At 41.0% G+C, this 20,767-nt stretch overlaps 1 protein-coding gene across 5 annotated transcripts; it reads right to left on the bottom strand.

Annotated features, from left to right (window-relative positions):
- Positions 1–1,434: 1,434 nt before the first annotated feature.
- Positions 1,435–20,327, bottom strand: USP44 (ubiquitin specific peptidase 44). Of its 5 annotated transcripts, none has more exons than XM_057387060.1 (6): positions 20,189–20,327; positions 13,197–14,705; positions 5,006–5,204; positions 4,422–4,530; positions 3,414–3,619; positions 1,435–3,057 (listed from the first exon to the last, which is right to left on the bottom strand). In XM_057387060.1, the coding sequence occupies exons 2-6, from the start codon at positions 14,622–14,624 to the stop codon at positions 2,858–2,860; spliced, it is 2,142 nt and encodes a 713-aa protein (XP_057243043.1). In that variant the 5' UTR covers positions 14,625–14,705; positions 20,189–20,327; the 3' UTR covers positions 1,435–2,857. The 5 variants fall into 5 exon arrangements, with proteins under 5 accessions (XP_057243043.1, XP_057243036.1, XP_057243067.1 ...); XM_057387053.1 differs by lacking the exon at positions 20,189–20,327 and adding an exon at positions 19,957–20,032; XM_057387084.1 differs by lacking the exon at positions 20,189–20,327 and adding an exon at positions 19,876–19,895.
- Positions 20,328–20,767: the final 440 nt, after the last annotated feature.

Genomic DNA, 20,767 nt, shown 5'->3' on the forward strand with positions numbered 1-20,767 from the left:
TGCTTTGCACTTCTACTGATGTWACTTCTCCCTTCTTTTGCAAAGGTACAGTGCTTTAGGGAAAAAAATCCAAAAGCTGTGTAGGCTAGTCAGCAGTTAAAATGAACAGTAAATATTTTGCCTAGTTGTTTTTGAAGTGTCTGTGTCCCCAGTTTTTGAAATTACTTTTTTTCTTTMAGTAATGCCAAATCCCTGAGTCTCTTGAAGTGGGAGAGATCTCTAAAGAAGTCTTTACTACTAGAGAAAAGTAAAGGCACATGCTGTCAGGATCCTTAAATTACCACCTGGGACTGGAAACTCTTACTATTTTTCAGTTTAAGATGTTTGGCCTACGTGCTGCATCCCTGTGATCTCTCAGCAAGTTTGCAGATGACACAAAACGGGAGTGCCTCCAGTTCCACAAAACCAGTGCCTCCAGTTCCACAAAACCAGTGCCTCCCAGCTGGCTGGGAGGCCAGCTGGGGGCACTGCCACAAAATGGGGAGCAGGGCAGGCCCAGGAAAGGAGACTAGGAACCTCCTCATACTGCTCTACAAAGAGAGTCACCATGTCCTGCTCCTGGGCAGGAATCACCCAAGCACCAGTACAGGCTGGGTGGGAAGCAGCTGTTCAGAGAAGGACCTGGGGAACATGCTGTTCATAAGCCAGTAACGTGCCGTTATGGCAAAGGAGGCCAACAGCCTTATGCCTTAATCTGGTTAAAGGGTGCAGAGCTACTACATGAACTAAGTATTAAGAACTGATGCAGAAGTGGTGGAGAAGAGCACCTGAATTAGCTCATCCTTGTGGTGGAGTGCACTAATATCTGTACCCTCCCCACTGCTTTAAATGGGAGGACTGGAACTCTCCCCTTCTCTTGTTCTACCCAAGAGCAGCAATGGGAAGAAAGCTGGATTTCTTTTGCAGGGCCGAAGATACCTTTCCGAGAAAGTCCTGTGACTTAGCCATCTTCGCTGCAATGCAGGGCAATAGCTGTAAGCACAGCCTAGGCAATCTTTCTAGTAAAGATGGCCGGGTAAGATTGCTTCTAAGGGACTTGAGTATATGCTTAATAGCGATGRTTGAAACTAATAAACTCTCACACCCAAGTTACTTTCTGTAAGTCCAAAGTTAGGCTCTTTCATTACTGCTTGAGTCTCTGAAGACACCTATGGATCTGGTAAGAGATGCAGCTGGGGGAAGTAGAAACATCAGAAGCCTGAAAGGCAAATTTTCTGAACTACCTGTAACTAGAAAAAATGTCTGAATTACCTTTATTTCCTCACCAGCTAGGGCAGCAGAGGAAARCATCTGAAAGACACTGAACAACCATAACAAGTATATTTGTTGGATCACTCACTTCAGCAGGTGGGTTTTGTCTAAAAAAATACCAAAACCATAAAAAACCCAACCAACCAAGAAAAAACCCAAACCAACACCTAAACTGTTTTGCATACTTTAATTAGGATGAGCACAAGATGAAGAACTTTGAGATCTGAGGCTGCCACGTGTTTGCTATCATATGRCATCTTTCAGAAACAGAAATGATAGCAAAAGTCATTAATAAAAACAGCTGCTAAATCAGTGACAGATGGCTAAAGCAGTTGTACAGCTAATGCCTTAACCCATGTTGGACAAAATCTAAAAATAATTTTAGAAAATGTAATGATAATGTAGGAATTAACTCCAGTACACACATGCTTTTCTGTCCACATCAAGGCATTTTATTGAGGTATAAACTTTGCAGAAGATGAGGTAACAATTTGCATAGGACTTACGCAAAATAGGTTCACAATTAAAATTTAATTGGCATTAACTGCTGTATGTGGAGGACTGGTAATTTCTGCTTGTAAATTCTCCTCACTGCACAGCTCTGTTAACGCTAGTGGTAGGACCACGTAGAATAAGGTAGAACAGTTGGGRGTAATGAAACTGGACCGAGAATGCTTTCATGCAAACATTGCAGCTTCTTTTCATCAGCTGTTTGTTAAGGGATGACTGACACAGACAATGCTTGCTACAGCTTAAAGTAAGCCGGTCCAATTCAAGAAAATGGATGCTAATACTCTTGTAGCAATGACAATGGGGTGAGTGAGTGTGGCTTTTGTTGTTGGAGGTTAATGAGTTTTTTGCTTGTTTCTTTAAGGAAGTCTTTTAAGTGATTGGAATAAAAAGCTCCTAGTTGTTAACATACTTTGAATTTGGCACTTGAGTTTTAAGTTGTCAGGCTTGTTAAGGCTAGACCATGCAAGTCTTGGTAAAGATACATTCTTGTGTTAAGATCTCCTCTTACATACATGAAAGTAACTTCATGCTCTGTTTCCTCAAGTTCAGATTTTAAGAAATTCTAGCAATGTATGTTTAGTATAGCCATTCAAGGTTGCAAAATAGTTTCACAGAACAATTCAGTTACCATCTGACATGTTTTAACATTCCTTGCTGGTCAATATCAATATTCTAAGACCTAGGAACCATTGCTGCAAGACACTAAGAATCACTTTATCAGTAGAACTATACTACTAAGTGTACACMAGCATATACAGAAAATTAACCAGAAAAATATCAGTTCCCCTTTGAAGTAAGTTTTCTAAGCCAATTCAAAAATATTATCRAAATACAAAACCAGGTTAAAAAAATAGCCTGAGGTAAAAGTTAAATGCACATAGCAATCTCTTCCTTAAAAAAATAGCTGTATTGAAATTCTGGGTACTTAGAAAGTTACTTATCAATAAAAACTTTCACTAACCATTGTAAAGAGTACTTCAACTAATACAGAACTATATAAACATTGAATAAGTACAATACTGTACTTTCATTTAAAAATACATAGTTATGACTATTTAAATCTTTCCCATACACACAGTTAACTGGCTTTGGATTAGCTGCTACAGTTGTCCATGGAACACCCAGCTAATTCTGTGTACTGCTGGCTTTCAGCTGTGCTAGGACATGGGATTCTACCATGTCCATTTGCCTGAGTAAGTCGTTGGCTGTAAAACAAAATGTAGGCTTGAGCCTTGCATACTTCTTCCATAGTGCACATGTTGAGTTTTGAATCATTGCAGTGTACCCAAAATCCTACAGGAAGAAAATACAACAAGGAGGAAAAAAAAATTAGGACATTGCTTTTAAGTAACTGCACTATATTTAGTAATTAATTAGTGTTTGATCCCATTTAATGARTTGTGTACAAATAGTAAATTGTTTCAGTTCATCGGATATATTTGCCTCAATGTTTTAAAAGCGCAGCTTAGCTTTCTTAAGACTTACAAGAGAGTTTATACCTAGAACACATTTAACAAGCCAATACAAAAACTGAACTATTGGTCTACAGAGCTGCACTTCTCATTCCAGGCAGTGCAGCTACAAGTGATCAGTTTAGAATTACCAACACCCCTTTCTCCCTCACTGCTCATTTCCCAGCTGCTTCCTACCTCCTTCGGGATTGTAGCAGTAGGCAGTGTAGTGCCCTGAGCCGAATCCTTTCCCATGATGCATTACCACRGCAGACAAATCATAGATGAAGCAGTCAGGCAGGAGAGACTTRAGGGATTCCCTGCAGCAATAAGGCTCCATGTTTAGCATTTGTTCAAAACTAACATGTACACCAATCTTCTCACGGTGATTGCGTCCTGACCACCTATAAAGTTAAGTCAAATGAAAACTTAATGCTTTTGTAAAAGAAAGAACACAGYATTCTGGATTTTGTTTTAACATAACGTTTTCACTATGCTAGGGTTTCTTCTAGGCTTCCTCTTTCACATCTTTATTTTAAGACCTTTTAAATATGTCTGTGGTACCTCCTGTTATCTTCTGAAACACCCATCTTAAGATCTGTACATGGGAGTAGGAAATACTTTCCACTCTTATACCTCTCATATTATTACCTCTTCTATATTATACTGTTATACCTCTTTGGTATTTCTCATTAATTCTATCTCATTTTCAGTTTCCTTTGTATGAAGGACAGACACAACTGATGTGTGGGCAAAGAGCTCACACAGATGCAGTGTCCACTTCCCTACTCTGAGACTAAATGCGTTTATGTATTTGGGTATAGAAAGGTTATCTGAGATTTCACTGAATACAGTCCAGGTTTGTGCATTAGTGATTATGAGCATTTACTCTACCTCGAGATAGCACAGATTAATCTTTACCAATACAGAGTTCACAGCAAGGTTAATAGGCTTTGACCAAAAACAAGGATGAAATAATTTTGGTACTAAAATCGCAAGTATCTGAAATACAAAAAGTTAATTCCCTACTGACAACATATCTTACTGATGTTTAAACTGAACAAGAAAAAGAAGTTTACAGTAAGTATTTCTCATCGTACTAGTAAAGGGAAATGAAACTAATGCTGAAAAACATTGATCCTAAGCAATGGTAGAGCAAGACTGAATCTGTCAGTTTGCAACACTTTCTGTTATGGTACTACTTACCTAAACCGTTTAAGGTGTAATCTGAGAACCTGAGGTAGTCGACACACCATAAGCTGCTTCTGAGCTTCTGTGAGTATAACTGGTTTAGAAGAAAACTTCCTTCGTTTTGCTGAGGTCAAACACACAGTTATACAATACAAATCTAGGTAACAGCCTTGTATTTCAGTCTAAGATTTATCCACCGAATTTGTGCATTTATCCACCAAAATATCTATGGTACGTGCTTTCTTAAAAAGGATACATTCTGAGAGCCATTTTGCAAGGATTATTTTATGATGCAAGTTAAAAATACTTGTGGTCACTCACATTTAGTCACCTTAATTTAAAAAGATGACAGTTTCTTCAGCTGGGAGTATTAGAAACCCCATTAATGTGTCATGAGACCATATCTAAACGAAGCCTCACACTTCAAAACATCTTTTGAACAGTTTAATCTTCTAGGGGGCAAGTAACAGCTGTCAAGTGACCACATAAGGACATAAAAAGGTCTTTGTTTGCAACATATTTTAACACTTCTATACTTGAACTTCAGTTCATATTTTACGCAAAGAACGTATGCATGAATACATACTGCCTTTACTCACTGTTGCACTGATCACATGCATATATCTTTCCTTCCAAAGCTTCAGTTTCTGTAAACTTGGCCAGCATTTCTGTCAGCAGACATGGATACTGAGACGACATCTCCTTGCCATTGCAGTGAAACCTCTCGGGAAACTCCAGGGACAGGTCCCAGAAAGGTTCTATGGTATTTGATTTACTGTCACAGGCAAGACATGTAACCTGTATGAAAGATATTTCACCAGTTGCTTACACTCAAAAATTTACTTTGCTGAAAGTGTACCATAATATAGCTCTAAAAAAAAATTCTTTTCCTAGACATAGCCAAGGGTAACCAAAGACAAGACGTCAGTTAACAAAAGAAATTATACACCTAGTTTCTTTTCTCTGAAGCAGCATGTCCAAAACTGTTATCACAAATAAGTAAGTGTTCTTATGTTTTACTGAGAAACAAAAACTGTGTCAAAATGTTCTGTCTGTGACTGTCCAAAAGAAAGCAGCTGGTGAAGTCTCAGGAGTCTTTTCTCCAAAAGGAAAATTTACACGAGAAATTATAATCTAGGTTAATTTAAAAATAAATTAAAAACACACACACAAAAGAAAAAAAAATACAGGAAAAAAAAAGAAAAAAAAAAGGAACAGCTGGGGATTTTAAAGTCATATCCTTCTTACTTTGTAAGTCTTCCAGGGAAGCCTGGATTAGGAAGCACACTTCTTCAAAGAAAAATTAACAGGTAAAAATAATTTATTTCTTCTTTCAGTAAGTGGATCCATCGTCACACTAGGGAAAGGACAAGCAGTAAGACAACATAAATAAAATGTAAAGAAGTGAAGTGAGTCAACCTGGAAAATGCAGATACTACACCAGGGGACAATTAATTTACTATAACATTAAATACTTTGGAAAGTAAGTTAAAAGCAGTATCTTTTCTAAGCTGGAAAGAATGAATTAGGTGTTGCACGCTTCCTATTTAGGAAAACACCACAAGCTGTTTGGAATAACCAACACAAAGACATAGTAATAAAGGAATGAAAATTCATGTGACATCCAAAGATTGTTATTTCACAGACACTCYTTTACGCTGCTGCTGTTCTACATACATTCAGTATAGTTCCCTTCAATTTGGTTAGTACGCCTACACAAGTATGAAAATACACTCAATTTTGTTCAGAAGCTCTTTTGTTTTCCTCTGAAGGTCTGCAGTTAGGTTATTATTCACCCTGCTTTGTTATTTCATGATCATTTATGTAAGGACTGATCTGTCACCTCTTGGTATATCTTCCYCCGAAGTGTTCTTGTGAGTAACCGCACTCCTTAGCTGCAACAACTTGTACTCAAATCTCTGCACTAGCAACCTCGTGCACCTGTGGATTTGTGCCCCAGCATGAATGTTTAGCAGGGCAGTTAGGAAAGCTGCTAATTGCTTTAAGATGAAGACACCACTGCCTTGTTCTCAAAAAACAAARCTTCAAACTTTCATGACGGAAAAGAGGAGATTCTTCTGTTTAAATCTGCACTGACAGGAGCATCTTTTGTAAGTACTAACATCTGACAACAYTTCAAAGCCACAAATTATTAGTAATTCAGAGCTGAAATCTAGACTTGGGAGACAAAATGCTGTTTGGCCACAGTTCAACCACGTTCCAGTTTCAACCCAGAATGACTAACAGATTGCTGCTACACAAATTTTGTTGGGCCAAAAGTTTATTTAATTGATGAGTTGCTTAAGGATTTGTTGCCCATGAATGCACACTTAAGATTAATGAGCTCAGGTTGAAGAACACGCATGAACTCAATACAGATAATTTTAACAAGTTCTGAGGTTTTAAATTTAGTGGTTTATGTTAATAATCTAGGTTAAGATCTTCTTTCCCAACTAGTCAATGAGTATTATCCCAGAGAAAAAGAAATTAGTAATACACCCAGCTCCCAATTTTTGCCAGTCAAAGAACCTGAAGAATATAAACAGATGCAATAAAGCTGCTTGTCATCTTGCCATGCATCTGTGAGCAAAGGCGATTTGTGGAGACAAAACCCTGTACTGATACACAGCTGCACTGATTTCCTCAAATGCCAGCCAGTCCTCACGGTGACACTGMAGCAGAGTTAGACTCTGGGATTGATGTAGCTGCCAACAACCCAGTAACCTGACACACCGGGGCAAGTGCGTGCCCAACCCCATCAGCTGCTGTGCGCTCACTGCTCCTGTACGCTGTGGGAAAGGAGAACTAAGCATGGCTGCAACATGGGTTCAAGTATTTTTCTTAGCCAGGCCTGAGCTTACTAAAAAAGCAGGATTCCTAGCCTTTTGTGGAATTCATCTGCACTGGCCTGACAATTGGCCCTAGCTTCACAACATTCCCATTACTCTTCTTTCTGTCCTAAATGGGACTCCTTTATCTCACACTCCATTATCATTCACACAGTTCAACCCAGATTTTCTTTTTTCATGAAGGGCAGAAATTGTAAAAACTGTTCAAAAATTGGTTGAAAGAGATGAGATTTTATAAAACACAAAACAAACAGAAGGCCAAACATGAACTCAAAGGGCAAAAACTTAATACATTTGTCCAGTGTAACTTTGTATAGTGTAAGTATGCACCACAGTAATAGGGGAGTGAGTCTACTCTAGCAATCTGCTTAGTGACATCTATCTTTATGATTATACTTTATAAATTCAGTTTGATTCCATCTTCCCACTGTAATCCATAGTTGCTATTACAGGAAGCTTTAATGCTGTCATTTATAATAAAGCCACATGAGAAGTTCACATTAGAGCAAAGCAAATTACAGATTTTAGCTAGTCTGAAATCTCTACCTTATGTTCTGCCCTACCACCCTGTCAAGCCTTGAAACACGGGTACTGAATACAATTGTTCGGTTAAAGCTTAGTATTCAATCATGGGCCAAAGGCCAGACTGAAAAGAGCTGGATCAGATTTCTTGATTCAAGCTAAGCATGGAGGCTACTCAGACAAGCATCACTGTGGCCACAATAACTTGATGGACAGCCACTGCCCTGGATGGCATTCAGTGTAAATGCAGCCAAAGAAAATAGTTAACATATTGCTGCAGAAAAAGCCAACTCATCATCAATTGTTTTGCCTATGTTCCCTGCACTTGCAGGGAAGAAAGAAAACTCTTACCACCTCTGCCCCAATGCTTTTTTTTCTTTATTGTTTTTAAGAAGAGTAAAACAGCCAGTCCTATTTTTGTGCTTTCACTAGATGAAACATATATATAATTATTATTAAATCAATTTTTCCACAGGAAACTAATTGAAGTTTAAGGGGACCTCTAGAATATAGCGAGCTACAGTGCAGAATATGATAGCATTAAAAAAACCAACTGAACTTTGTAGCRATAAGCATATAGCACCACCAAAAAAATCTTTATCTATTTAGCAGAATAGCATAAAGCATAACCACAGCAAACTGTGGACTGTGATTCAACGGCCTCTTACAGAYTGATTTAAAATGTTACTTTCATCTACCTGGAAAGCAACTTGACAATCATTTTATGGCTCAGGCTAAACATAGAAGCAAAAAGACTAACATCTAAATATCGAAATCAGTATACAGGACATCAACTGGTTTAAGAGCAAATCCTCCCACTACCAACTCAATATTCTCATCTTTTTAACAATCTATTCAGTGGAAGACTTTAATACCCAGCACTACACAGATCACCCTCAGCATTCTCCTGCAAACTCACAGCATGTAACCCAAAACCAAAGACTTTCAAACAAGTCAAAAATTGCACATTTCCCCTTTTCTCAGACAATCTATCCTGAAATACACTTTAAGAATAGCTTACATACTACACTGGTTAGAACCTATTTCACACTCTGCGGCTTGGCATATTCATTTCTCTGATCACTGCAGAGGGAAGCATTTTGCTTCCACCTTAAAAATGATAAGGAAGTAATCAAGCTGCTTAGGATGTTTAAAACATGCCTAGAGGTATCAGCGGCTAGTTCTTACTTGGCATTGCTATAAAAAATACTGGAGCAAATTTTTCTGAACTCTGAGGAGCTTGCAGATTACACAAAGCAGGAGGAGTGGCTGATAGGCCAGCTGGGGGCACTGCCACCCAGCAGGAGTGGGACAGGCCCTGGAAATGGGACGACAGGAACCTCATGTAGTTCTKCAACAGGAAACACCACTTCCTGCTCCTGGGCAGCAATCACCCAAGCATCCAGGCACCCAGGCTTCGTGGGAAGAGAATGACTTGGGGGACAAACTGTCCATGAGCCAGTAACGTGCTCTTAGGGAAAAGCAGGCCAACACCCTTTGAAGCTGCATTTGGCAGAGCATCACCACGGGTCCAGGCAGGTGATYCCTCCCCCCTCCTCAGCCCTCACTGGGCCCAGCACTCAGAAAAAAAAGGAGACACAGATATGCTGGATGAGTACATCAAAGGGCCAGGAAGATGATGAAAGGCCTTGGACATATCTCACCTATGAGGAAAGGCTGAGAGAGCTGGCACCGTTCAGCCTGGAGAAGGAAGCTTAAGGTGAATTTTATCCTTGTACAAGAATTTCTGCTTGTATGATTTCTAAGTACAAGTGGCACACAAAAAAATTTGCTATTTCAATTTTTGGATTTTTGGAAATAAACTTTGTTTAATTTTGGAAATACACTTCCTTGTTTAATATGGACAAAATTTAAAATACAGGTACTTTTRAAATTGTTGCATATTGTGTTATTTAGTTGGTACCATCTAAAAAAACACAAGCCAAAATAACTCTGCAGAGATACAACAGCTAACACACTTGAGCTCTTGAAGTGTACTTTAAAGATCTATGAACCAGTGTGGGCCAGTTTACCACTGCCACATGAGTTCACGGTGCAGTGAGCTCCTTTCCCACTGAAAGACTGAGGACAGAAGCCAGAGAGTACCTTCCAGGAGAGTACAAGCACTGAGGGATTGAAAATAACTAGTATTTTAATAGATATAATGGCGTCTGCTCAGGCCCAATGGGTTTGAGAGGTACAAGCCACTTTCTCCAGACAACYGCTGCAGGAAGACCAGCATGTGAAAAGACAGAACAGAGGGGCAAGATTTTGTAACTATAAAGCAGATCTTAAAACTTCTCTTAGATGTACTGGGTATTGAAGTTTCACAGTCTGTACCGCAAAGTAAAAAGCTGAAATCCTGAAAGGGATATTAGAATAAACATAAAATAAAACAGAGGCAATTTGCTCATGTGGTTCCTGGAGTTACCCATTACCAAGTCTAGTGATTCATAAAATAGTAAAATATTTCAAGCAGCAGATGAAGAAAACCTACTTTAAATCAGCTGAGAACGTAACACAAGAATTACCTCATATAAAAGGTGCAATTGTTTTGACATCACCCAAAACTTTTTACAGTTATCAAAAAGTAATTTGTATAAGATTGTCAAACATTTAGTTCTCTGCTTTCTTCATCTTATATCCTAAATTCAGTTAATGCTGAACCAGGCAGCACTTCAACAGCAGCAGACTGATGGCAAACTTGGAATTAGAACTTCCCTTCAATTAAATTAGAAATACAAGAAGTGGGAAAATGTTTTGCTGCACGTGTGAAAGTAATGCGGTACCTAAGTAAAAACGAATCTTATCAGCACTGCAACAGATCCTCTGTGTACTTTATCAAGAGTAGTTCATAGTGTACCTGAGGTCTGAAGGTCAGGAAGATTGACTTCATGGCACTTGAATAACTCACAGAATCAAGTATCTTGAATTTATAATTTCTGTACAAAGGGCCAGTAAGTGTAGTAACATTTTAGGAGTTCTAAAACAGAAACACAGCCTTCAACTCCCCCTTTTCAATGMAGTAAGACATAACTTATTAAATACTCTAAAATTCACATCCTATTTTTAATAAGTGCAGCCGGGAACRGCTCCAACTGTCTTCTAGAGAAACTGTAGTACTGTCACAGTATTACATATTATTTTATTTCTATTACCATATTTATGAGTATTACTTTATCTTACAGGTAGATAAAGTTAAGCCTCTAAGGACTGAACATACACTCCTTGCTTTTAAGGGCAAACACTGTTTAAAGATGTGATGACATAGCAAGAACTTCAGGGKTTTTTTTCAGCCCTGCATGGATGTTTTCTTGTCTTTTTTGTTAACTTCATTAAAGCAGTTCTGACAAATGCCTAGTGAAATCATGATGTAGAAATCTTACTGAGGAAAGGAAAGGAAAATAATTGCTCAACAGAGCTTTTAAAGCTCATCCTTCCATGTGCAAACACCAGGCACTAAATCATTAAGATGACCTGAATATACTTTACAAGGAAGAAATGTCAATCTGATGGGCTTACCTTTTAATATTTATCATGTTCAAAACTGCAAGTGAAGACTGAACTAAAACAAAAGAGTGGCAGAAGACAAAGGGAACACTGGGAGGGGACAGCRTTGGACAGTCTGTGGGAACTAATGAGTCAGGGAGAAATTACTACAGATAACAGCCTCAATACTCTTTTCCATRTTCCCCTCGCTTCAGGCATTCTTGAGTTCATCAAGGCTGTATTTTGTACAGACATCAAGCAGCTGCAGTTAGAGCTGTGTACTGTATTCACAAAAGTTACAGGATATGTCAAAATTGCTTAATTCCCTTTTCGTTTTACTCAATAGTGTGGAAGTGAGGGGGTTTTGTTTTGATTTGGTTTTGGTTTAGTTTACTTAAAAGTGAATTCTCACTACTCCCCTCTTGATCTCAGGAAGATTGGGAGGGCTTCCAGTCACAAACCTCTTCACATAAAGCTAAAAAAATGTGGCAGAGGTCACATTTATTACTGAAATGATGCTGTGTCTTTAGAGCCTTGAAAATTCTTACTAAAGCAATGAATACCATAAGGAGGTTTGGAACACAAGCAAGCCCTGTCAGTATTCCTAAACAATTACTTTATTTTGCTAACAAAATTGCTCTTTTGGAGAGGAATGGGATTTTCAAACAAAAAATCTTTCACGACATACCACTTCCAGCTGTGCACCACTGAAATAATGTATGTACTACCCAAGGAAAGGAAGTATGCCGACAGAAGTGCTCGTACTGGGCCACCAGAAGGCAGCTAGTGATCTGGTTTTATTGATAGATCTAACACATTCCAGTAGTTTCACGAAACTTAGGATGCCTGAAGGTTGACATATGCTGCAAACAACCCTGTTAACCTTACTATGAAGTTTACAGGTATTGTAGCAGTGAACAATCCTACCTTAGTCAAAAACCACTTGGATTTCTAGCTCAACATATTAAAACATTAAACCATTGATCAAAAAGTCAGAATACCAGGAACAGACATTTTTGTATTAAACCTTTTCTTTACACACAATAATCGTCAAATGCTTCTGCACTCCCACAGTAAAATATTCATGTATACTACAGATCCATTCCAGGGAGCCAGGAATTTCCCAACTTCTGTTCTGCTGCAATGTGGTTAGTTTTTAGATTAATTCAACAGAAACAAGCATTTGTTTGTTCAGTCAGTACTCAGACATTTGTACATTTGGGATATGCATAACAGTCAGTGAACACATTGACATAGTTAACAGGGAGCTGAAAAGTACCAAAAAGGAAAAAAAAAATAGTCACGCAGAAAGAAGGAAAACCACCATTGCCTCCACCCCACAAATTTGGTTCCTGTGTTGACAGAACCTTCTCTATCTTTGTGTTGTAACAGACAAGGCGTATTAGTATTTCTGTACATAAAATCACGACATGCAATTACTCACTGGTCATCAATCTCAAATTCAAGCTATTTAGTGAAATAATATCCTATTTGACATCCATTACATAATCATTTTCCACTTACACGAGATTGACACCTTCTTTAACACCTTTTATCTAGTATCACTATAGTGATAAGCCAGATAATTAGAATTGTAAATTCTTTTTTTCTCCAAATAAGTTGGTGCTTAACAGCAAACAAATATTTCTTAGTAGGTGGAAAGGTGTGTTTTAAAATAACAACCTGCTATGATTACCAGGTATATAGGGTTTGCACAGCCTGGTTTTTGGTGGGGGTGCTACAGGAGTGACAGGAGTGGCTTCTATTGATATGATCTTTCTTCTGGAAACTGTGCAATATATCCTCACTACCCCCCAACCAGTAGTTAAAAATGTGCAAGCCTTTGAAGTATGTCCATCCCCGACTGACTAGTGTAAATTTAGAACTACAAATTATTAAACACCTTTAAAAAAGTAATCATAAAACATACCTGACTTAATAGCTGTCCATGAAAAATGTTATTAACCACATTCAAAACCTGCTTTATAAGTTTTCTTTGAGAGGCAGGGATGAGAGCTGGATATCTGGTCCCTGTGGTCTCCAGTTCCTGCTGTACTTTGTCCAAAAGTTCACAGAGAAATTCCTGAGCATCTTGTTGGGCATATCCTCTGAAGGCTGGAATTAGTCTCCACACAGAATGAAGCATGGCAAAAGGAGACACCAGTGCCCATTTGCCAGACCACATTACCTGGAACAGAGTATGCAACTCATGACAGAGAGAAATATGCTTTGAACTGGGCTCCCTGGGCTGAATGAGTTCCATACTTTTTGATGCTCCTCCACTCAATCCAGAGGATAAACTAGGCCGTCTCACAGAACATGATTCCTTTACTTTCTCTTGGTTCTTCTCACTTACATGTAATGTTGAGACAGCTATTGACATGCGTTTAGATGAAGATCTTTTACCATTGGTTGCTGTTGCTAGCAGTTCCTGAGTTTGGTTGAGATCAAGCTTTAAAAAGCATTCTCGAAAAATCAGTAAGTGACTCAATACTTGCAGGACAGAATTCATATAGCATGTGTTTCCCAGGTTTCTTAGTCCGGTTACTCCTGGAGTCACTGTGGGCCTTCGTTTAATTGGAGAGTCACTTATTTTTTTCACTCTCAGTTCATCTGAGGTATATATTTCTTTCAGCTCTGCTACGGATTTCCTGTTCCGAAATGTTTTTTGAGGGCAGGGTTCTGTTTTTGAGGACATTCTAATCTGATTTTGTAAACGACTGCTCTTTCTTGGAGGCATCTTTTCCATCTCTGCTTTCAACTCACGCTTTCGTTCTTGTCTTCTCTTCTTAGCTTCATCCTTTTTAATCTCTGCTTCTTCTTGACGTCTTTCTTCTTCCAAAATTCTTTTTCCAGTAGGTGTCAACTCAAGCCATGATCTGAAGACTTTGCCAAGGACCGCACGCCGTCGGTGCCAGAGAGCTGTGAACATTCGATCTTCATTCCGAAGCGTGGCTTGGGCACCACCATGTGAAAGGTAGGAGTCATCACTTGTACCCATGGAACGCAAAGTCCTCCCACTTCGAGTAGTGCACTCATAGTTTTGACTCTTGATTGCACTTAATGTACTCCGCAATAGTTTTAAATCACCAGTTGCGTTATCATTGAGAACATAATCGTCGCAGAGATAACAGAACACATACAGCTCATTTACTTCCAATGCCACGGGGTGATTGCTCTCCTGAAAGTGCTTTAGTGCATGTTCCTCGATGTATCTTCCACAAGCCACATGAGAGCAGCTGAGGCATGCCCACACAGATTCCGTAGTATTGCAGTCCATGCAATGCCATTTCTGAGGATTGAGAATGGAGTGATCTTGAGCCAGTCGCAGACGTCCTACGTGCTTACACTTATCCATTGTTAGAACTGAAATTGCAGACACATGCTGGCAAAACACATCATCCAAACTGTTTTCTGTCCATGATATTTTAATCTGCAACTAAAAAGAAAAAAAGTTATAGTTCATTAGCACCCAGCAGTATCCCTTTTACAAGAGCAGCGTACCAAATTCATACTTGAGGTTACAACCACGATCATCATCCAACCGAGTCCCACCAAACACACGAAGGTAGTCAGTCATGTGGAGCCACACTCAACACCTTCAACAGCAGTTCCACATTCAGACTAAACTGCCTGCATACCACTTGCATACCACTGTTCATACTCCCCATACTTTACTGCTCAGGACTGAAGCATACTAGCTACACCTCAGACCTGGCTTGTTGTTTTTTTAATTAAGGAACTGTGACTTTGTTAAAATATGCTATGTTATGAAGCTCGGGTACTAACACGGTTTAAAGAGAGAAAGGCTGCTCAGAGAAGCAGCAGTGGATGCCCCCACCCCTGAAAGTGTTCAGGGCTAGATGGGATAGGACTTTAAGCAACTGGATCTAATGGAAGGTGTCCCCRTGTACAGCAGGGGGTAGGACTACAGGATCTTTGTGGTCCCATCCAACTCAAACCATTCTGTGATTCCAAAATCCTCCTATAAATTCAATGCCCAAGCATACAGGTGCAGAAGTGCAATGTTCACTTAAATTTATTATGTTTATACAGTGCCAACAGTTCAGACAAATGAGGCTTTATACAACTCAAACCCTTAATTAAACCACACCTCTAATTAAATCACTGCCCCTCTGCACTCAGTCCACCCTATTATACCATTTCTACAATATGTGTCTTGAATATCTACATTTTAACACATCAACCTAACAACTCTGTCAGAGTGATTTGGCAAAGATGAACTTAGATTACTTAAGACAGAAATACCAGGAGGTTTCTACATGAGTTACTGCAAACTTTTTAAAAGCCCGTATTTTGAACCAACCTTTCTAATCCAGATCTTCAAAACATCATTTAAAAATCTGGTTAGCACTGGCTTATAGCCTTTTTTAAGTTTGTATAGGTGGATTTATTAGCTCAAAGTTGTTGTTTTTGCTTCCTTCCGTGCATTTACCCAGAGCAGACAGTCTCTGATTAGCAAAAAAGTAAAAAGACAGTGATTCATTCTTGTTTTCACCATTTTCTTTTACTATGTTGCTTAACTATATCATCTAGAGATAAATGATGATAATGCATCAGAAAATTATTCTATTTGATCTGGGGCATTTTTACCCACCACATCACTRACCAGAAGGGCCAAAGAGCACACAGCACCATTATGTACAGTGCTTGCCAGATGAAACATRTAATTCACCTGAGGAGTTCAAAGCTTTGTCAAATATCCAGAATATGCCAAGTAAGATAAGTTTGCCATAACAAATCCATGCTCTGGATCTAGCCTAGACAGTACAATATCAAAGTCCTGGACTGTATGCTTTACAGGTAAATAAATCAYACTACAAAAGCACTGAGTCATTTACACAACTCTGGATGGAACCCAAAAAACAATATCCCAGGTATTTTCCTTAAATTCACTAATATTTATCCATTTACAATTCTATAGCACACAAGAATGGGTTACTCAATACAGCACAGATGTTTAGTGTACAATAACCATTAGATRGAGGGAATCCTGAAGTACAAGGATATGACATCACCAAGGAAAGGAAACACGTAAAAGGTTGTAGCTGGCTAGAAAAAGAAGCTCTAATCTCTGTCTGGTACCTCGATAAAAAACTGTCGTTAAAAAATTCAACCAAAAATTGCTTTGTTTGGTTAATTGGTCCACGCCTAGTGCCTTTTAAAATGCTGGMATAGAGATGCCAACATAAGAGCTGTAATAACTCTCTAAGCACACAATCAGCAACCAGCACTGCATGTGTGGTAAAGAATTTATTCTGTAATGAAGAAAAGCTTGAACCAGCTGTAGAGAAACTAAAAAAATGCAGACGGTTTCATATGTCCATATTAACCTGTCTCATTCATTCTGACTTAAGAGCTGTCTCCAGTCCCTACTAACTGCACCAAGGAATTTCAGGCACCATGACCTCGGGGCACCCATTCAGAACTCCCAGATCAAGCACTAGCCACAGGGTATTAGAGGAGGTTGAAATGTCTTGTGTGCTTTGGTCAACAGATCTCGAAAGTAATGGCTTGCTTAACTTTTTCAAGTTGCTTGCACCCATAGCATTCATTCCTTCTAAAAGGCAATCTATCTGCAGGCTTCAGATTCTCTTACAAATAGTTGTGTATATAGTAAGCTTGCTTTTTATATTGTCTTTATAAATAAGACCATTAGCATTATCTCCTGTCTTCTAGTCTGACAACCTCTTTACCCAACAAAGTGGAACCTTTATAATACTGATAAAATTCAGAACAGTAATACCTATGTAAAATGTGCTGCAATAATGAAATCCAGTTCCAACAGGGAATTTTAAGTGACAAGACTCATCTTTGTGGTTTTGAGCTAACATAAATAGATTATACTGCAAAGCACTGTATTATTAACAGTGCTTTCCAACAAACCAGAAAAAAACCCACTAAACCCTGCCTTCCCACAGGGCTGTCACACACCGCAATGTTGTCAGTCAGAGGAATCTGATAGGTCAACTATTCTGGATTTCTTAAAGTCACTGCGTAAAGCCTGTGCCTTATTTTTTCTTCCTTTTAAGATTACACGGTGAGATTATTTTTTTCACACTTTTAAAAATATTCTCAAGACTGAATCTGCCTCAGTGTAAGCAGATACTGGACTGAGGACAAAAGCAGTCCACTGATTTAAAGACAACCTGTGTACAAATCAGGACTGCACAATCAAACTCTTCAAGCAAAAGCAACACAGTTCTACAAAAGCGCAAGATCAGCACCTTGAAGGGAAAAACCTAAAGCTCCAGCTCCCCTACTAGCAACCAAGCCAGCGTGACATTTTCCCACCTACGTCGATGTGTGGAGAAAGGACACAGGGTGGAAGGGGGAGGGGGAGGAAAGTTAGCATGGCAATATGTTTTTCTTTAAAAAAAAGTGAAGAAATCAAAATGCAGTTAGGTCAAAAAGACAGAAATATCCGAAAAGACTGCAAAAAAGCTTAGTCTCACAAGACAAGTGAGACCAAGAAAACTTCAGATGAATGTCAAGCAGCACACTGAAATCATCAATGTTTGAAGTACTAAGACTGCATCAACTCAAAAAAATTTAAAACTGTACCTTAGAAGAAAAACTTGGCAAAAGATCTGAGAGTAAAAATAGGAGTGAAGTGACAGATAATGGTGGAAGAAACAGAGAAAATACTTCATGCTCATTTCCACACCTACTAGAAAACTGCAGCTGGAATAAAATAGCGTAAGCTAATGCTCCAATGTTAAAATTCCCTAAAGCAAGTTATYCAGCACTAGTTTCTGCATTCTTCTCTCCTGAGGTTCAGTTCTGTGCACACACACAAAGAAACTTTGWATTAGTTGACCAGCACTTCAGAGATCGAGCCTCCCCCTGTGTTCTTAACCACAGACCTGAGCTGAAGTAGTAAGCAAAGTAACAACTATTAGCATACAGAACAGTACTACTGAAAGCATTGGGTTTTCTGAAAACAGAGAGTTATACAAAAGTCTTTTCTTACACCGAAGTCTCAGAAGCTAGAAACAAAGATATTTGGAAAAGGATTATTTTATTGTACCATATTTCAGCCTTACTGACATGCTCATTCCTTTTGTTCCACTCAAGAATGGCTGGCAAAATGTACATTTTTGGGTAATTCATGAGCTAAAAAAGGACTTGATGCCAAAATAAYTTAGAAGTCAGCAAAATCGAAGTTTTTCTTCCATGTGTATAGCTTGCAAACAAGAATTTAAGATTTTAAGAATTCAAGCTTCATTTTCGCAGCTGATAAATTCATAAAATGTAACTATAGACATAAATTCAATGATGTATTCTTCTCTTAGTCACTACTTCCATAATTAATTGCTTGRCACATAAATGAGAAGTCTCAAGCATTAGACTAGAAATGCAGTACATAGTTCTACAATTATATACACCTGTGTGTGTGTACTTGTGCCCCACTTATATTCTGGCTTTTTAATCAGATGACCCTTTACCAAACGATTTTCATCAGGTTCACAGTACCTGCTGAATGTCTAAAACCAAGGAATTATGGGTACTTAAACAACGGAAAGTTTTAGATAACAAGTACACTAACTAAAAGGCAGATGTACCGCTTTATTGCTTTTTTAAACGTGTTTTTTTTAAGAAAACAACTCAACGAAACACTCATGTGCCTAACTTCCAGCTTTCGTACAGTCCTGCAGCCGTAACAGTTTAGACTCCAACTCAAAGCAGCGCTTCAAAAAGAAATGTTGTAAATTATTTCCGATTTCTAACAGAAAGGMCTTTGACAAGAAACCCCCCCCCCCCCCCASCCTCCTTTCTTTGGAGCTGTGCAGATCGCCATTTAACTTTTTYTGGTCTATTTTTTTTACCAGTTAAGGAATGTACATCCAGTGCTGCCTAGAAGTGGCCATTTACCCCAGGACACCACAGGCAGCGATACAGCTTTACATTCGATGTCTACTACTCCAAATATCCGCGCATCTCCTGCAGCGGAGACTTGACGATAAACAATACAGACTGAAGCACTTCCACACAAGCACGAGAAACACAGCGTTTCTTACTGGTCTGAATTTACACTTGACAGTTCTTCCCCTTGAGAAAAACGAGCATCTCTGACTGTCCTAACAGCTCCTGTTCTGACAGCCCCTGTCCGTACAGACACCACGGCTAAGCTGGCCCAGGGCTCGGTGCCGCGGTGCCTTTCCCGCAAAAGGTCCGGCGCTTCCCAGCGCACCGCGACATGGCGCGACTTTTCTGGCCACAATAGGCAGGAACCATGAGCGGCGRGCCCCGCTCACCGCCACCCTCCGCTCCTCCCCGTGCACTTCCTCACCTCGACGTCCTCCCGGCCCCCCCGGGACGTGGAAGGGAGCGGGCCCCACGAAGGGGTTCCCCGCCACACAACGAGCGCGACGGGAAGGGGGCAGAACCCCTGCTGTCCGGCGTGGGAGACCGGTCCCAGGGTCCCGCTCCGCCGGCGGCTCTCCCGACCCTACACCGTAATCGATCGCCCCCGCGGCAATAAAAGCCTCCTCAGGTGCCCTCCGCAGGCACCGCGCCGCCGCTATCGTCCCTCCCCGGGGCAGGGCGCCGCTGTCCCCCGCCTCGCGCTCCCCTCCGCCGGGCACCTGCTCTCCGCAGGCCGGCCCCGGGCGGGCTGGCAGAGCCGCCGCGCCGCTCCCGCTCCCGCCCGCCGGTCCCGCACGCACCCTTCACCCGCCGCCATCTTGGGTGCCCCGAACGCCGCCCTGTCGGAGCGGCCCCTCCGCGACGTCAGTGCCGCGCGGGGCCGCCCCCGCCAGCCCCACACCCCCGCCCGGGCGGGGAGCGCAGCAGGCGGCGGAGGGGCGTGCGGGGAAACGCGCGGCGGCGGGAGGAATATCCGCGCACTCGCCCATCACCCACGGCSGCCCCGGGCCCCGCCGCCGCCCTTTCACCCACCTGCCCATCGCCATGTGCCGGTGGCGGGTCTGTCACCAGATTTGTAGTGGCTACCGAAGTCCTTCCCACGTCTCCTCCCACCTCCCCCGGCCTCCCCCGCCCGGCGGACCGAACGGGCCGGTCCCGTCGGGCTGGACGCGGGAAACCTAGCGGGCAGCGCGGAGGGGGCGTCGGGATTCAGTTCCCGAGGAGCTGCCGCTGTCTCGCCCGCTCCCGCGGGGCACCTGTTTGCCCTGAGGTGGGTCTGTACCCAGCCGGGAAGAAGCGGGGTCTTGGGCCGCCCAGAAGTGGTGTCCAGGTTTCCTTCCTGCATTTTCACCTGTGATTGTCATCGGTGGCGTCCTCCTGGTCCGAGCACAATCGGGAGCTCTGTGGCTTGTGTGCCCGGCGCCCCAGGCCTCGCCCGGTGGCTGCCCCGGCGCACTGCCGGTGCTGCCAGGGGCCATCTCCGGCCTGGCCGCTGCCTGGAGGTGACAGTCTCACAGCGTACTGGAGACCTCAGCCTATGGAACTCCTTCAGACCACATCTCCGTGCATGTTTGTGGAAACTTCTGCAAGGCAGCTCACGTGATTAAAAAA

This window comes from Malurus melanocephalus, unplaced genomic scaffold (assembly GCF_030028575.1).
Source record: "Malurus melanocephalus ecotype Western Australia unplaced genomic scaffold, MMel_1.1 scaffold_17, whole genome shotgun sequence".
NCBI lineage: Eukaryota > Metazoa > Chordata > Aves > Passeriformes > Maluridae > Malurus > Malurus melanocephalus.